The 18,835-nt window shown below is 39.7% G+C and overlaps 1 protein-coding gene across 4 annotated transcripts in view; it reads left to right on the top strand.

Moving 5' to 3' along the window:
- Window positions 1-3,532: 3,532 nt before the first annotated feature.
- The window catches only part of ACMSD (aminocarboxymuconate semialdehyde decarboxylase), a 70,488-nt gene continuing 55,185 nt past the window's right edge, over window positions 3,533-18,835 (top strand). For 3 of the 4 annotated variants that reach the window (XM_045783089.2, XM_045783104.2, XM_045783112.2), the window contains exons 1-2: window positions 3,533-3,737; window positions 11,257-11,301. In XM_045783089.2, coding sequence (XP_045639045.2) covers window positions 3,681-3,737; window positions 11,257-11,301 — 102 coding nt within the window. In that variant the 5' untranslated portion in view covers window positions 3,533-3,680. Of the gene's footprint in view, window positions 3,738-11,256; window positions 11,302-11,567; window positions 11,626-18,835 lie in introns of all 4 variants that reach the window. The other variant, XM_045783097.2, reaches the window with a different exon arrangement.

Below are 18,835 nucleotides of genomic sequence, written 5' to 3' on the forward strand. Positions count from 1 at the left end.
AGAAAGGGATAAAGAAAGGGGGGGGTAATCAGAAGGGGGAATGAAGCATGAGAGACTATGGACTCTGAGAAACAAACTGAGGGCTTCAGAGGGGAGGGGGGTGGGGGAATGGGATAGGCTGGTGATGGGTAGTAAGGAGGGCACATATTGCATGGTGCACTGGGTGTTATACGCCAACTAATGAATCATCGAACTTTACATCAAAAACCAGCGATGTACTGTATGGTGACTAACATAATATAATAAAAATATTATTATAATAAAAAAATTAACATACTTGGTTGAGAGTTTTCAAAAAAAAAAGAAATAAGAATTTATAAGTGATGAAACTGGATATTTGGCTGAGGAGATTTCCAAGAAAAGTGTTAAAGGTTCACCCTAGTTCCTTCTTGGTGATTACAGTAAAATGCAAGAAGAAAAGGACAGATTGAAAAACTAGTCAGAGAAAAGGAATCAGGACTTGGTGATTTAGGAAACTCTCAAAAGTATGGTTGGACAACCTTTTGCAAGTGATTTATCTCCTTAATGAAGGCATTATCATTGTTATTACTGGTATTATTTTAAATACTTAATATTATTTAGAATTACTCATATGATTACCAGTTTCTTTCCTTCCCATGCATTCTTATATTTCAGACCTTCTTTCTGGAGTCTTTTTCCTCCTTTCTGGAGTATATCATTGGGAATTCCTTAAGTGAAGATCTTTTGGTAGCAAACTCAGTTTTCATCTGACGATATCTTTGCTTCTCCCTCATCGTTAAAATTAAGCTTTACAAAGTATATGATTCCAGGTCGATAGTTCATGTGTATCATCCTTTTGAGCATATTTTCTGTTGTCCTATGGCTCCTTTCATTGCTGTGAGAAGTTGGCTGTCAGTCTAATTGCTGAGCTTTGAAGGTGTTCTTTCTCTCTCTAGCAGTTCATAGGATCTGATCTTTATTATTGGTGTTCTATAGTTTTACTACAAAGTTTCTAGAAATGAAGTTCTTTTTGTTAATCTTTCTTGATATAGTTTTGATTCTTAGATCTGTTGGCTCATCAGATCTAGAAAATTCTCAGCTATTATCTCTTGGGATATCTCTCCTCTAAATTCTCTCTCCTCTCTTTCAGCACTTCTGTTAGACTCCTTGTAGACTTTCTTATTTTATCCTTTGTACTCTGTGACACTCTTAAATATGCTCAATCCCCTCATCTCTCTGTGCAAGTCTCTCTTCCAGTTCATTAATTCTCCACTCAACTATGTCTATTCTGCTGTTTAATTCACCCACTGCATTTTTTATTCAAATATTACATTTCATTTATTAAAGTTTTGTCCCTTTTCAAACTTGGTCAGTCATTTGATAGTCTGTTAATTTTTAAATTTTTATTTCTTTAAACATTCCATGTAAAATAAATTTATATTCTATGCTTAATAATTCCAATACTTATGTCCTTGGAGGTTTAAATCTATAGAAATAATACAGGCATTCCCTCATGGTGGCTTTTTTCCTCATGTGTGTAAAATTTTTCATTATGAGCCAATATTTTCTTGAACTTAATCTGTGGCAATACTGAGGGGACTAAGTTGTGATGCTCTTCTCCAGGAAAGATTTCTATTTTCTCTTTCTCAGCATGGGTAGGAATGGAGTAGTCAAGGATTACCAACCGTACCACTTTAGTTAAAACATTCAGTAGCTGTCTTTGGATAATACTTCTCAAAGAATTCTCGGGAAAAAATTGTTATTAATTCTTTTCTTTTTCTTCCTTTTTTTCTCATCATGGAGACAGATGTCCTTACAGACGCCCTTTGTTGACCAGTGGATTTCTTTCTTCTAGTCTGTTTATTTGCCAGGGGTCTAGCCCCTTCAAAAATTCTAGTTAAATGAAGGAGTCTCCGTTTTATACAAGCCCATGGTATGATCTCCTACTCCCCTGAGATATAAATCCTCAAAGCTCTAGAATCCTGAGTCTACACTGCCTGCGTTCAAATTCTGCCTTTTCTCTGACCACTTTTTCTTTGACCATAGACAAGTTACCTAACTTCTCTGTGCTTCAGTTTCCTCTTCTATAAAATGGATATTACTAATAATTGCTCTCCTATAGGATTGTTATAGGGAATAAATGAATTGATATGAGTAAAATGCTTGGAACAGTGCCTGAGCCACAGAATGTGCTCCAAAAGTGCTTACACTTACTTTGGGTATTGGCATGTGCCCCCATGTTGATATAAGGCTCTCTTACTCAGTTTTAGCTCGCTAAACTTCTAAAAAATGATCTTGAGGATTTGCTCTATTTTCTTTCAAGCTGACAGCATTTAAAGAATGTTTGTTATAATTTACCCAGAATCTAGTTTAACTTGTTATAACTTACCCAGAATCTAGTTGAAAAGAATGTTGGTTACAGTTTTTCCAGAATCTAGTTGAAAAGCCTAGTAGGAAGGCTGTTTTGATGACTTAGTCCCTGTGCTGTGGACACTGAGATGAAGGGATCATTCGAAAGCAGTTTCAAGGCTGTGCCAGGGACCTCAGGTCCTTGAACATTTTAAGCTTTCCAGGAATAGAAAAGGGTTAACAGAATAACAAAGGGCTGCTTTGTTCTAGGCTCTTCTTTAGAGGCATGACCAATAGCCCCACTTAATGCTCCAGTGGAAGACCTCCCCAAAGTGCTCTGACAACTCTTAGTGGAAGGTAACTTTATTTTTTCCCCTGCACTTAAGCTGTGTACAATTAACTATTACAACATATGCATTATTTTACCTCATTCAACCTCAATAAATATTAAATGCATGAATGAACAAATGAAAGAAAAAGGCAATGGAAAAAATAACATGTATGAAGAATGGACTCTTTCTCTGATTTAAAACTAAAGGTGAAACTTCCCCATAACTTTTCAACATGCTAAATTTTCATGAACAAGCCAATTGATCAATATTGTTTAAAAATATCAAGGTAAATAACTGAACAAAAAGCAAAAGCATTAAAATTGGCTGCTTCTGGGGAATGAAACCAATGATAAGGTGAGTTGGTGATCTACTGTTCTTTAAAAACCCTCTGTCCTATTTGATTTCTAACCATGCACTATTTGATTTTTTACTATGCATATATTTTTTAAAGATCTATTTATTTATTTTAGAGAGAGAGAGAGAGAGCACAAGCAGGAGGGGCAGAGAAAAAGGAAGACAGAATATCAAGCAGACCCCAGGCTAAGCGCAGAGTCCCACTGGGGCTCGATCCTACGACCATGAGATCACTACCTGAGCTGAATCCAAGAGTTGGACAGTCAACCAACTGTGCCACCCAGGAGGCCCAGATTTTTTATTAGGTATATCTTGGGGGGAAAATGAAATATTTAAAAGCAAAGATTAGCCAATTTTGGACCTTCTGTAACTCAAAAGCACCCAGTAGTACATCTGACCTCATGAGGTTTAGTACAGTCTTTTATTCTATCTTATTTTTTAATTTAGTGCCCAGAGTCCCAATTCCTAAAGAGTTGTTGACCCAAAGCCAGGTTGACAAATAAACAGAATTCTGAACTTTAATAAGGCAGTTCCAGTGGACCTAGACCGAGCTGAGTAAGCCTACTGACTGGTGCCAGAAACTAGCTGTAAAGGGACTATGTAAATCAATTAACTCCTTGGTTTTTATGGAGATCTCTTGATACCAAAACATCTTTCTTTACATGCTTCTCTGATCCTGTGGAGATGAAAATTGACATCCATAGTCATATTCTACCAAAAGAATGGCCAGATCTAAAAAAGGTAATGGTGATTAATCTGCTGAATTATTTCTGGAACTTCTCCAGGGTTTCTCACTGCTTCTATTACAGATCTATCTCTTCTTTGGGGAATTAGATGTTAAGTTTCTCTGCTCTAGGGGTGATTTAAAATTATTTGCTAGCTCTGATTTCCCAGTTTTTTAAAATTACTTTTATATTTATTTTGAAAGAACATTGATCAAAGAAGTAAGTGCCTTCTCAAAATCCCCTTTTCTCCTCAAATGAAGCATTCTTTAAAATTTCTGGACAATTTAAGTCAGGCAGTTTTACTTCCATTTAAATCACATATTCAGCTGCCGGGAAGATACGTGCCAACTACAGAATTTAAAGTTACAGCTTCAAGTAAAAGACTATTAAAAAAATGGAATGTGATAGGCTTCCAGGACTTCTAAAACACATCTCCTTTCCAAAATGTTTAAAATAAGTTTTAGAAGCATCAAGAGATAGCTTTGTGGAATTTTTTTAAGTCTATTTTAGGACACTGTCTGAAACCTTTCCTTTTGATGTTCTTTAAGCTGTAAATCCTTGTTATGAACTAGAGAGTAGGAACATCAAAAAACCCTAGAGAAAATGACATGAAGCCTTTGTACAATGAGTGTCTCTTTCTCTGTTTCTCAAAAGAAGGAAATTTCCTTTTGTCATTAAGAGCTTTCAAATGAATACTAAAAGAAGGAGGTGGGGAACATGAAGAAATTTATAATTGGTTTGAGATTTATTCAGGCTAAGTATCAGGTTTTACCCAATCTTCAGCCTTCTCTAGTATTTTCATGCCACTAATAATGTTTCATCTTTTTTATCCCAAGTGAGGAAAAATGAATTAACACAAACTCTAATTAAAATATGGTTTATTGTGCAAGTAAGTGAAACTATTTTCTTCTCATAACTGTCTCCTGGAAGAATGTTAATCTTGTTTCTTTGTCCATTGGTACTTTAGGTAAGGTGGATAGTAAACATTGTAGACTGAAAAATACATATGATGCTGAACCATCTGTGAAAGGCTTTCCTGTTATAGCAGGTAGTAAAAACTAGCCATACCAACTGACCCCTCCACGAGTCTAAGTGCCTACATGGGAACTTGCTGCTCTGAATGCTATTGTCCTCATCATGTTTTATTAAAGTGTAAACACCACTTCACAAAGTTAGTGATGAAGACCCAGAGCAGCCTAAAAAGTGCCTCCACTTTGCTAAAGGGAGAAAACTTTCTACCTAGTATCCTGTGCCACAACCCCACCTCCCATTATCTGCCTCCCACCCTGAAGCCTGCCTCCAGTTTGAGCAGAGAAGCTGTCGCCAAGAGCTGACAATTGCTAGGTGACCCCACCCAATGCAGGGCCCTAAAGAAATTCTTAAAATTGCTTAGGAAGCTGAAAGATGCAGAGCTTAGGGAGGCTATAACCATAAATGTGTGCCCTAGAGACTTCCTAAGCACATGTTCTGCTGGCTCTTTATCCCCCTTCTTCTTATTTTTTTTTTTAAGATTTATTTATTTATTTGAGGCAGGGGAAGGGTAGCGGGAGAGGGAGAGAGAGTCCCAAGCAGACTCCACACTGAATGTGGAGCCTGATGAGGGGCTGGATCTCACAATCTAAGTTCGCAATCTGAGCTGAAACCAAGAATGGGACACTTAACTGAATGAGCCACCCAGGCACCCCCTCCCTTCTCCTTCTTAACTTCTAGCTGTCTCCTCAAAAGAGGGGAGGGGCATTTTGTCCCAATAAACCAGGGTTCTATCTAGTAGTCTCATATGCTGCAAACAGATAACTGATAGACTTAATAATGTTGATGATATAATGATAGTAATAATAACAATTATACCCTTAGACTTCCAGGGAGCAATATATATATACATTTGATTCACATAAAAATCATGTAAATTGCAAATAGGATTTATATTATTAATCTTGCTGGACCAATGAGTGCCTGAGACTCAGAAATGAGCCTCTAATCCCCAAGCTATGTGGGACTGTGGCGGCCCCTCTACAGCATTACCACCACAACCATCTTGATAGAGCTGGCTCAGGTAACTCATATAATTGCTATGAGGATGTCCCTGCTTCCCTCTGTCCCCCATTGCCTCCCTCGACACCAGCCTGTTCCCCAATTCTGCACATTCATGTAAACCCACTGAGGGCCTCATCACAGAGTCACTGGAACCTGACTTCAATCAACAGGGAGTGGATCTGTTATGTGGTAAAGTTTTCATTTGATTACAGGCAAGCCAGTGATGAAAAAAAACAGCCGAAAAACAGTTGTGTGTTTTCAAACTGGGAGAGAGATTATAAACATACATGTAAATAGTGCTGTGATTCTTCTTCCTCTCTCCCCATTTCCAGTCCATATAGTCAGAGTAAAGCGAGCATTAAAGTGACATGAGTCCTTAGCGTTCATATAGTTCGGTAATTATGGCAGTTTTTCCTTTATCTTCAAATTGTTTCTTAAGGGGTAAAATATTATTTCAAAACATCAATCTTTTCTCACCATTTTTTCAAGCTTTCCAATAAAAGAATGAAAAGGAAAAGCCAGTACTATTTTGTTTCAGAGGATGAAGCCCCTTTGGAAGAACTAATATCTGTTTTCTAACCTGCCTTTCCCTATTAAACATTAATGGACACACCTCAATAACCTTGACCTCCTACTGCAGTGAAGAAACAGAAAAGCAGAATCAACATGTCTGGGTTGATAATTAACTAATGATTACAAAGGACTGGGATTGGAGAAATCTTTTCATTTCCACTTGCTAATAATGATTTTACTCAGACTTACAGTTAAGATCCTTGGGGGGGGGATCTATCTCAGGTGGAAAGACAGCAGATGCAGGGGGCAGTTGATTACATTATGTTTCTGATGCATCAGGACCCCCACTCTCTGCTGTCATCAAAAGGAGGATGGTGGCCCAAGGAACCATGGTAAACACTGTTTCAGGTTGATCCACAATGAGATTATTCAGAACAACAATGATGATAATAAGGTCTTGGCTCTTTCTTTCAGTAAGAATTTATGGACTACCTACTATGTCCCCAGTAGTAAGATTTGCAAAGATTCTTCTAGTTTTAAATGGGGTCGAAAAATTCTGGCCTTAATAAATAATACATTTGCCTCTTTTTTCATTAGCAATGATTTAATTGCACTTGATCACTGTCAGGTTTTAGGAGACAAAATTCCAGGCATAACCTGACTTTTAAGCAACCCCTCTGAGAAACAAATATCTGGTTTCATCACACAGGAAGTTCCTTATTCACCTCATGAAGGGTGAGGTCCCCAAGACACTAAAAATGCCATTCAATTCATCTACCTCTGATTCATATGAATCCATCTCAGAAACATATCTCTTATATATAGAACTGAATTCCCTTGAATTTTTTAGTTTGTTTTTTATTGTCATGCCCTTAAATGCCTATGGAACACTGGTCATTGTCAGTCAAACATTTCCAGACTGTTAATGCCTCTTGGCATATGCTCTCACCAAAACTACGTTCAAGGTCATAAATTTCAGATCCCAGGCTTGGTTCAACCTAGGATGACAGCTGCAGAACAATGTAGAGCCCAGACGTGGAGCAGTTGCCCTGAATAGATTAGGCCTTTGCAGGGGGCTTAGAAGAAACACAAAATGGTCAAATTTTGTGCTTTCCAAGAAAGAGGAAGGAGGAACACAGGGTGACAAGAGCTCCTTCCTTCAGAGCACTCTTTAATGTCTGATCCTAGGGTATGCCTTCTTCCACCACCTAAGGATAAAATGGGCTGCCACACTGTGCTACTTCCAATGCCATCCCTGTGTGCTACCACCACCGCCATGAAGCCCACTAACACAACCATCACCACTACCACCTCACAACCTCTACCATTGCCACCACCACTGCCATCCCTACAAACACCACAAACATCACAATCACCACCTTTGTCACTACCTCCTCCACCTCCAATGCCACTGTCACCATCATCATGATCATTGTTAGCACTGATGAGGCCCTTTCTATAAACCAGGTCTGGTATCAATAGCTTTCTATGAATTTTATCTCAATTAATTCCCGTAAAACCCTATGTCACAGGTACATATGAAGCACAAAATGTAGCCTCATTTTACACATAAGGAAACAGTGCTTTTGAGATGCTAAGTTACTCCAACAAAGTCAAGGATCCTGTAAGTGGTTTGTCATGTGTGACAAGATCCCTTTGTTCTGCCTCCCTCTGCCTCTCTGCCCTTCTTCTAATGGAATACATCTTTAAACTGCTAACTTACGGGTTAAAGTTCCTTAGCAAATTAAGAAGTAAGAAAGACAGTGAGGAAAGAAGGAATAGAGAAAGAAAGAAGAAAAGAAGGAGAGAAGAAAACAAGGAAACAAAACCTTTTCTTCTACAGTAAAGTAAGATTCAATGGCAACTTTCCAATTCAAGAGAAAGTTTATTTACTCTAAAATGTAACTGGTTGAGGACATATACCACCTCCTTCACCAATATAAATCTCTCAGCAGCTTTATCCAGGAGAAGGTCTGAGGGGGCGGGGGTGGGAGCACAGGGTATTAAATGCATGAAAGGAGAAGAGTGGAGTGGCGGGGTAGGAGAAGGGCAAAAGAGAAACTCGGTACAAAGAAGAGAAGCTAGGCCCCCTGGTGGACAGTTTCCTTTGCATACCCAGCCTACTACTCCAGGTCCTCTGTCATTTAGGAAGGGGGCAGGTAGATTTCCAGAGCTAATATGATTATTTGGAGCTAGAACTCAAGAACAGACCTTATGCCAAGGTAGAATAAGGCTGGTACAGAATTTACCAAATCTTAAATCTCTTGGGGCAGGCCCTGGTCACAGACGCAGAGACATACAAACACCTCTGTGCTGCAGGCCCAGACCTCTCCTCTCAGTCGGGAGGTGAGAGGGCAGCTAGGAAGAGGAACGTGCCAAGATCTGACTCCCTCAAGACAACTTCCCTGTAATATGACATGAAAGCCAACCACTGTTAGCTGGTTTCATCCAACTACAAGAAGGAAGAAGTTGAGCTGATGTTCAGCTTTCCTACCCTATCACTACTGACAAGAGCTGTTGATGAGCTCTTCACATCAATGTTTCCAGCCCCCACAGCTTCTCTTCTTCCATCACACTGTGACAGTCACTGTTCTGAAGCCTGGAAACACTGAAAATTGGAAGTTCCTCACCAATCTGACCCCAGACCATCTTTGCAACCTCCTTCCCTAGATACTATCTGACTCAAGTTGGTGGTCAGTACCCTCCTCCAGGCTAGCAGAGAGCTTGGGTGTTACTCTACCACAGCATGTCTCACACACCATTACCCTTCAGTACTTGCTAGCCCAGCCCCACATGTTCAAGAATGTGCTCCACACAGGCTGGAAGTGTCCTTCACTTTTATCTTCTCTGCCCTAGTAAGCTGGTCAGGGGTGGGATTCCATGAGGGTTTGAACAATGAATGAACAAAATGAGATTGTAAAACCTATAGTTACATGAGTCATATATACCTGTGTTCTTAAGCAGTCTTTGAAAATTTTTAATTAATGACCTCAAGAAGAAATATATTTTATATTACGACTCAAGAACATTCATATATATAATGGAAAAGTCTAATGAAACTAATACCACAAGGGAAACATTCTAATATATTATTCTATTCTACTCTGTTCTATTCTACTTCACTCTACTCCATTCCATTCCATTCCATTCCATTCCATTCCATTCCATTCCATTCCATTCCATTCCATTCCATTCCTTCACTCTTTTACCTTGGGTTTTCTAAGAAGCAGACCCTAAAACAAAGATTCAAATGAAAGTAGTTTACTTTGGAGGTGATACCAGGAAATATCAGTAGAGAGGAGAAATGAGACAGGGAAAGCAAGGCAGCCATCATCTCAGACTCATCATGCCCAAGGGATGGGGAAACCAGTGTACTTATATACAGACACCCTCAGTCACTGGTTGAGGGATTTGGAGGCAGAGGGCCAGGAATGGGGGCACTAATTTCCTGGAACTTCTGACCTTCTAGAAGGACATTCTAGAAAGACCTTATCAAAGCTGGCTTTAGTAGCAATAGGGAAGACCTTGTCAAAGAAATGCGGGGGCTGGCAGGTGAAGGAGGGCTGGTGTGCATAGGAGTGTTAAGGTGAGGGAGGATGGGTGGGACACTGGCAGCCTCCACTATACACTATTTTGATTTTTAGAATGTCTGGGTCACTATCCACTAAACTGATTTCATGATCTACTAATGGATTGCAACCCATGGTTTGAAGAGCAGTGTTAGTGTTCTAAGATGGTATCTCCTAAAGAGTAGGCCTTAGAGTCCATGTACTCCTGGTGGTCTGTGAAATGATTGTAGGTGGTACATCAACAGGATTTTTTCATGTTAAACCTCATTTAAAAATTGCAACCTAGTGTCGGATATCTGATCCAGAACACATAAACAACTCTCAAAACTCAGTCATAAGAAGACAAATAACCCAATAAAAAAAAAAAAAAACTGGGCAAAAAATTTTCACAGATACTTCACCAAAGAAAACATGGCAAATAAGTACGTGAAAAGCTATTCTAGTTATTAGAGAAATACAAATAAAAACCACAATGATATAGCACTACACACCTACTGAAATGGCTAAATTAAGAAAACTGATAATACTACATGCAGGTGAAGGTGTGGAGCAACTGGAACTCTCATACTCTGTTGCTGGGCATGCAGACTGCTACAGCCACTGTAGCCACAGTTTCTAAGTGGCAGTTTCTCATGAGGCAATTCTGCTCCTGGATATTAACCCAAGAAAAATTAAAACATATTTCCACACAAAGAACTGTCTTCAAATGTTTATGGCAACTTTATTTATAATAGCAGATAAGCAGAAAAGCAAAATGTCCACCAGGTGATGAATGAATAAACAAACTGTGGTATAACCCTAGAATGGAATACTGCTCATCAGTAAAAAAGGAGCGAACTAGTGACACATGCAACAACATGGATGGATCTCAAATGCATTACTGAATGAAAAAAAATCCACTAACAAAGTATGCATAATGTATGATTTAACTTAAACAACATTCTGGAAAAGTCAGACTTATAAATAGAGAAATCAGACCAGTGGCTATAGGGGCTGAGGACAAGGGTGACTCAAGTGTTGACTGTAAAGGAGCATAAGATTATTTTTCAGGGAAATGAAAGACTCTATTTATTTTGATTGCAACATGGGATTGCATAGAATATACACTTACAAAGATCTAACTTTACTGTATGTAAATTATACCTCAATAAACCCAACTTAAAGAAAATTGCAACCTAGGTAAAATGAACACTTCTATGATATAGCATTTTCCTCCAGAATAAATATATTTGAGGGAAAAAAGTAAATTGATTTAAATATCAATATTGAGTATGTGATACATGGGTATGGGTTGGGGGGAGAAAATGGGAGGGTGATGCCTGGTAGGACCGAGCTCAAGATCCTTTGCCCCAGGGATGCCCCTTTATTGCAATCTTCCCTGTTTTGTTCCTCCAGTCTAACTGTGCTTCTCCCCTGCAGAGATTCGGCTATGGAGGCTGGGTGCAGCTCCAACACCACAGCAAGGTGAGTTTCTCCCAAAGCGGGAATGTGCCTTAAACCAGGGACATTCTGAGCCTGAGATGTTCTTACAGGCGGGCCTCCTGGGAGCTCAACTCATGTCCTCTTACTGACTTTGTAGTAGGCAAGGGAGCAGCACTGAATTTCTCAAAATTACTAGGAAAAACGAGGGTGACTTCAAAGAGCAGTATTTAAGAAGATAAAATTGCAATTTGAGAAGCCATTAAGAAATCTTTTTTTTTCTTTTTTCTTTTTTTTTTCCCCCGCCCTAGAACCAATTTTAGCATTTATTGCTCTGCCTCAAGAAAGCGACCTGGGCTCTTTCCACAGGTATTACAGTATATTAATGCCAACCAAATAAATGGCACAGTTTAGGTTTGTGCACAAGCTGGAGAAATTAAACATTGGAGACAAAGAGGAGGAAAAGCCACTTTCATTAAAGGTTGAGTCTGGTAAGAGGAAAAGCAAGAGGAGGAAGGCCTGGGGCAAAGCATTCTGCAAGTAACAAGGCCTGAGAGTGAGCTGAAGTCTAGTGCTACACAGAAGTCAGATCTGACTTCACTTTCAGAGGCATCTCACACTCTCATGGAGTTCAGATCACATTCCTGAGCCTCCAGCTAAATGTAGACAGACCCTGGAGGCAGGCCCTGGAGGACTCGTGGTCTGGGAGGCACAGTTACCATGTGCAGAGGTAACTTGGGAGAAACGCAAACTTGGGGGTCTCACCCCAGACCTACCAACTCAGGAATTCTGAGGGTCAGGCCAGCAATCTGTGTTTTGACAAGCCTCTGGTGATTCTCACATTCACTCAAGTATGAGAACCACTGGCACATACATTCATTTACTCACTCACTGATTTATATTGATACCTATTTTATGTCAGGCCCACCAATCTCGACACCAGGAATAGGCTGCTGAACCAGAGATACTCGCTGCCTTCATGGTGCTCAAATTCTAGGGAGAGACAAACGTGACCACAATAGAGAATGGAATGAAAAACAGCGCTGTGGTAGCGAGTGACGGGAAGATTCACTGGGCTGGCTGCTCAGGGAGCCAGCTAAACTCAAAGGTTAAGATGGGAAGAAAAAGCCTGGACAAGTGTCCCTGGATGAGGAACAGCAGTTGCAAAGCCAACCAAGAAAGAGTTATGTTTGAGGAACAGAAAGGAAGGGAATGTGACTGAGATGTAGTGAAAGGGGGAAATGGTAGGAAATACGGCTGGTGAGGTATGCAGGGGCCATATCATGGAGGGACTCTGGGGACACCTGAAGTGTCCCCAGCTGTGGAATCCGGATTTTATTCTCAGTGCAACACAAATTCTCTGGAGGGTCTTAATGGTTTAAAAAGACCACCTTGACTTCTCTGTGGTATAAAAACAGAGACAGGTAGAGTTTAGGGAGCCAAGGTAAGAAGCTGGAGAGGTGGGCAGAAGCTTCGTCAGACAGGGCCATAGAGGATAGATTTAGGCCTTCGTACTTGATCCTGTAGGCAATGGAGAATAAATAGTTTTGAACATCAGAATCTCTGGGGCAGCTTGTTCTCACCTTCCTTAAAGAGTGCCCACTAAGTGCTGGTCTAGACACTGTGCTGTACTCCTCCCATTAAAAGTGCTAGTTCCTAGCCTGGGAGCTGGTGATGTCAGTTGGCCTTAAATCTCCCCAAGGGAGAGAACATTCTGAGTGGAGCTGATTACAAGACCATTAGGAAGTCCGCAGGAATGGGTAGCCTGTGATCGGTTTTTAGGTCTCATTTGTAAACTTGACACTGGATGTGAATAGCTTTCATTTCATTTTGTTTTCATGTCAAGAGATTGCATAAACAGTAAATCTCCAAAAGAAAACAGGAATGAAAATATTTCATATCTACTACCTATATGTTTCCAGCAAAATTGGACAGAATTTAATAGAACACAACAGTGACACTCTCTTTCCCTTTCTCTCAAAAACAAAACAAATGAAAACACAATAGAACCGGATCTGTATTTTTCATAATTATAATGGTCAGGGATTACAATCACTGGAAAAACAACATGCAAATACATATAAATATGGAAATTAAGTTAGCAATGAGAAAATCCAGTATTTGGGGGCTGAAATTTCTTTTTGTTATCCTACATTCCTTTGAACAAATATTTTGTGGCCCCCAGGACTGATTTACCTCACATATTCCTGTCCTCTGAAAAATCTTTCCAAAACATTTCTCTGGTCTGCCCATTTGTTTCTCTTTTTAACCTTTGATTTTTCAAAGCTCTTGGAATGAATTGAGGGGTATTTGTTTGCCACAGGAGAGCTTTGTTCCAAACTAAAAAACACCATTTGTCCTTGGTTGAGTATTGATTAAAGCATAGGTAGCAAGCAGTGTAGGAGCTGCTTGGGGTGGGGAAAGAATACCTAGGAGCATTTCGGAGGGTAGACACAGGGTCTTTTTCAAATCCATGGGTCAGAAGCATCTAGAAACATCCAATGAGTGTTTTTCAGGCCCTTGGTGATACAAATACAGACACACACACCCGTGCACATAAATATGTGTCTGTGCATGCATATACACATACACATCATTTCTATCTGATTAGCATTTTGCACACACTATTCTGTGTGATCTCATCAGGTTGTTGCTCTCAGAATGATTTCCCCCAGAAAGAAAAACCTACCCAGTTTTTCACCTGTGTCCCAAGCACAGAACCTTCCAACCCCATGGAGTTGGGGTGCATCATTCTCCCAGTGTGGAAGTGTTCTCCATCCTGGAAGCTCCCAGAACCCCATGCTATTGGTATTTTTATGGAGGCTTTCTCATGTAGGCATGTTCGATTATTAACTCCATTTCTAGCCCTCCTCCCCTCCCTGGAAAAGTGGTGGGGGACCGAAAATTCCAAGCTTCTAGTCATGGCTTGGTCCTTCTGATGACCAGACCCCATCCAGGAGCCATTCAGGAGTCTACTCAGAGTCATGTCTATAGAACAAAAGATGCTCCTAGTACTCTTACCCACTTAGCAATTTACAAGGGTTTTATCTGTATGTAGATGTCAGAGGATTAAAGACCAAATATTAAAATAAGAGATGCTCCTAGTAACCCTCAACAAAGTAAGTAGAGATGGAACACACTTCAACATCATAAAAGCCATATACAAAAGACCCACAGCTAATATTCTCAATGGGGAAAAACTGAGAGCTTTTCCTCTATGTTCAGGAACAAGACAGGGATGTCCACCCTCACATGACCATTTAACATAGTACTAGAAGTCTTGGCCACAGCAATCAGACAACAAAAAGAAATAAAAGGCTTCTAAATAGGCAAGGAAGAAGTCAAACTTTTGCTATTTGCAGACAATATGATACTCTACATAAAAAACCCAAAAGACTCCACCAAAAAATTGCTAGAACTAATACATGAATAAAGCAAAGTCCCAGGATATAAAATCCATGTGCAGAAATCTGTTGCATTTCTATACACCAATCATGAAGCAGCAGATAAATAAATCAAGGAATCGATCCCATTTACAATTACACCAATAACAATAAGATACCTAGGAATAAACCTAACCAAAGAGGTAAAAGATCTGTATGCTGAAAACTATAGAACACTTATGAAAGAAATTGAAGAAGACACAAAGAAATAGGAAAAAATTCCATGCTCATGGATAGGAATAACAAACACTGTTAAAATGTCTATACTACCCAAAGCAAACTACACATTTAATGTAATCCCTATCAAAGTACCATCAGCATTTTTCACAGAATAACAATAGAACAAACAATCCTCAAATTTGTATGGAACCACCAAAGGACCCAAATAGTCAAAACAATCCTGAAAAAGAAAAGCAAAGCGGGAGGCTCACAATTCCAGACTTCAAGCTATACTACAAACCTGTAGTCATCAAGACAGTATGTCACTGGCACAAAAACAGACACATAAAGCAATGGAACAGAACAGAAAACCCAGAAATGGACCCCACAACTCTATGGTCAACTAATCTTTGACAAAGCAGGAAAGAATATCTAATGGAAAAAGACAGTCTTTCCAACAAATAGAGTTGGAAAAACTGGACAGCCACATGCAGAACAATGAAATTGGACCATTTTTTTTACACCATACACAAAAATAAATTCAAAATGGATGAAAGACCTAAATTTAAGACAGGAATCCAACAAAACCCTAGAGGAGAACACAGGCAGCAACCTCTTTGACCTCGCTGTAGCAACTTCTTACGTGACACGTTGCCAGAGGCAAGGGAAAGAAAAGCAAAAATGAACTATTGGGGCTTCATCAAGATAAAAAGCTTTTGCACAGTGAAGGAAACAATCAACAAAACTAAAAGGCAGCCTACGGAATGAGAGGAGATATTTGCAAATGACATATCTGATAAAGAGTTAGTATCCAAAATCTATAAAGATCTTATCAAACTCAACACCCCAAAAAAACAAATAATCCAGTTAAGAAATGGGCAGAAGACATGAAGAAACATTTTCACAAAGACATCCAGATGGTAGACACATGAAAAGATGCTCAATATCACTCATCATCAGGGAAATGCAAATCAAAACTACAATGAGATACCACCTCACACCTGTCAGGATGGCTAAAATTAACAACACAGGAAACAACGGATGTTGGAGAGGAGGCAGAGAAAGGGGAATCCTCTTGCACTGCTGGTGGGAATGCAAACTGGGGCAGTAACTCTAGAAAACAGTATGGAGGTTCCTCAAAAAGTTAAAAATAGAACTACCCTATAATCCAGCAATTGCACTACTGGGTATTTACCCAAAGGATACAAAAATACAGATTTGAAGGGGTACATGCACCACGATGTTTATAGCACCATTACTAAACTATGGGGAGAGCCCAAATGTCCATTGACCGATGAATGGATAAAGAAGATGTGGTATACATACACAATGGAATATGACTCAGCCATCAAAAAGAATGAAATCTTGCCATTTGCAACGACATGGATGGAGCTAGAGTGTATTATGCTGAGCAAAATGAGTCAGAGAAAGACAAATACCAGATGGTTTCACTCATATGTGGAATTTAGAAAACAAAACAGACGAACATGTGGGAAGGGGGGAAAAGAGGCAAGAGGGGGAGGCAACCCATAGGAGATTCTTAATAACAGAGAACAAACTGAGGGTTGATGGAGGAAGGTGGGTGGAGGATGGACTAAATGAGTGATGGGTATTGAGGAGGGCACTTGTTATGAGGAGCACTGGGTGTTGTATGTAAGTGATGAATCACTAAATTCTACTCCTGAAACCAATATTACACTATATGTTAACTAACTAGAATTTAAATAAAAATTTGGAAGAAAAAAGGAGAGATGCTCCTAGTGTTCTTATCACTTAGGAAATTACAAGGGTTTTAGGAGCCAGGAATCACGGGCAGAGACCGATATATATATATATTTTTTCTATTATTTCACACTCCATCTCTGGGGAGCCAGGAAGACACCCAAATGGATAAAGAACACACAGATAGCAATAATTTTGTGCTAACTGAGCAAAAGAGACAAAAAGTAGTGAGGGACTTCAGAGGAGGTGGAAAGCCCAGGCAATTTTCATGAAAGAATCTCAGAACTGTAGAACTAGTGATTACCTAGTCAGTGTTTGAAAATTAGGGCTGCAATGCAACAGTGAGCCATGGTATCAATGCAGTGGATTACAGCAGCCTAAAAAATTAAATAGATTACAAAAGAGAACAGCAGAATGCATTCATGGTAAGAGTAAATATTGTTTCATAGAACTTTTGTCTCAGTTTGTATCTGTATAAATAGATATATTGGGGTGTAGTGTGTCACAATGGAAAATACATTTCTTAATGTGGTATCATGGCCAATACTGACTAAAACCCTCATCCAATGCCCTCATTTCATGTTTGTATTTTTAAGTTTAATTTTTCATTACATAAGTAATATTTGAATAAATTTTCCTTTTTAAATTTAGGCTTTTGGAGATAAAGCTATAGTTAATTCCCTTGGATCAGCATTCCCTATCCTCAAAAGTAATTCCTATCCAGGTACCTGGCTGGCTCAGTTTATAGAGCATGCAACTCTTGATCTCAGGGTCATGAGTTTGAGGCCCCACAATGTGTATAGATATTACCTAAAAATACAATCTTTTTTTAAAAAAAGTAATTTCTACTAACAGTTTGGTGGGTATCTTTCCAGACCTTTCCCCATTATTTTATTTATATATACATGTGCCTATAGAAACACATAGTATTATGTAACATGTTTTTGTGTATTTTTTTTAGTTAAATCAATCAGCCTCAAACAGAAAACAAATGGCACACTAATTTAGGTGTGAGAAGTCAATTTAGACTACTCAGAAAAGAGCTAACAAAAAGCCTATTTATAAAGGTGTAGGTATGTATGTGATGAAATTGTAGAGGCAGGCAGGGGTTAGAGCCTGAAGGGTTTTGCAGGCCGGGTTAAGGAGTCTGGATTGTGCCTTTGGGGCAATGGGATTCCATTCAAGAGGTTTTTGTTTTGGGGGATGATGATGATGGTGATGATTATGTTCAGTTAGCCAACATATAGTACATCATTAGTTTTTGATGTAGTGTTCAACAATTCATTAGTTGTGTATAACACCCAGTGCTCATCACAACATGTGCCCTCCTTAATACCCATCACCTGGTTACCTCATCACCCCACTCCCCTCCTTTCTGTAACCCTCAGTTTGTTTCCCAGAGTCCAGAGTGTCTCATGGTTTGTCTCCCTCTCTGATTTCTTCCCATTGAGTCCATTCAAGAGTTTTAAATGGACAGTGGCCAAATCTGATTAAAGGTTTTAAAAGTTGACTCTGGGGACACCTGGTGGCTCAGTCTGTTAAGCATCAACACTTGATCTCAGCTCAGGTCTTGATCTCAGGGTTGTGAGTTCAAGCCCCACATTGGACACCACACTGGGTGTGGAGCCTACTTTAAAAAATTTTTTTTTTAATTTAAGTTTAAATTTTAAAAAGTTGATTCTGGCTCTTCTGTAAATACTGGGAACAAAAGTGAAAGCAGGAGATCAGGCTGGAGGCTGACACAGTCATTCGGGCAAGAGAGGAGGGGGCTTAGGCCAGACTGGGGCAGTGGGACGTGGAGGAGGGGACCACTGCACGATCTACTCTGGAGACAGAATTCAGGGCGTTGGGAAATGAATTGGATAAGTGACATGGTAGGCAGAGGCAAGTGAAATAGTGAAGTTGTCTCAGAGAGATGAGAAAGATAATACAGGCATCAAGGCTTAAAAGCAGCCAAGCTGGGAGGACCAGCAGGTCTGGGAGAGAAATGGTTATAGCAGGGCCTCCCATGGAGCTCCCTTCAGAACCTTGAAATACGAACATTGGAGCAGTAATAGAAAGTGCTTCCTGGTGACAGCATCTGGGTCATTTCTAACAACTCTGAACCTCAAACCCAACCAGCTCGGAAGCTTGCACAGACTAGAGGGATAGTCTGAGTAGGCACTGGGGTTAAGGAGCAGAGAATGGGAATCTGATAGTGGAACACTGAGTTTGAAAGTACATTTTTAATGACACATGAAGTACCCATCATTTGA

This window comes from Ursus americanus, chromosome 1 (genome assembly GCF_024610735.1).
Source record: "Ursus americanus isolate L20-20 chromosome 1, mUrsAme1.1.p, whole genome shotgun sequence".
Lineage (NCBI taxonomy): Eukaryota > Metazoa > Chordata > Mammalia > Carnivora > Ursidae > Ursus > Ursus americanus.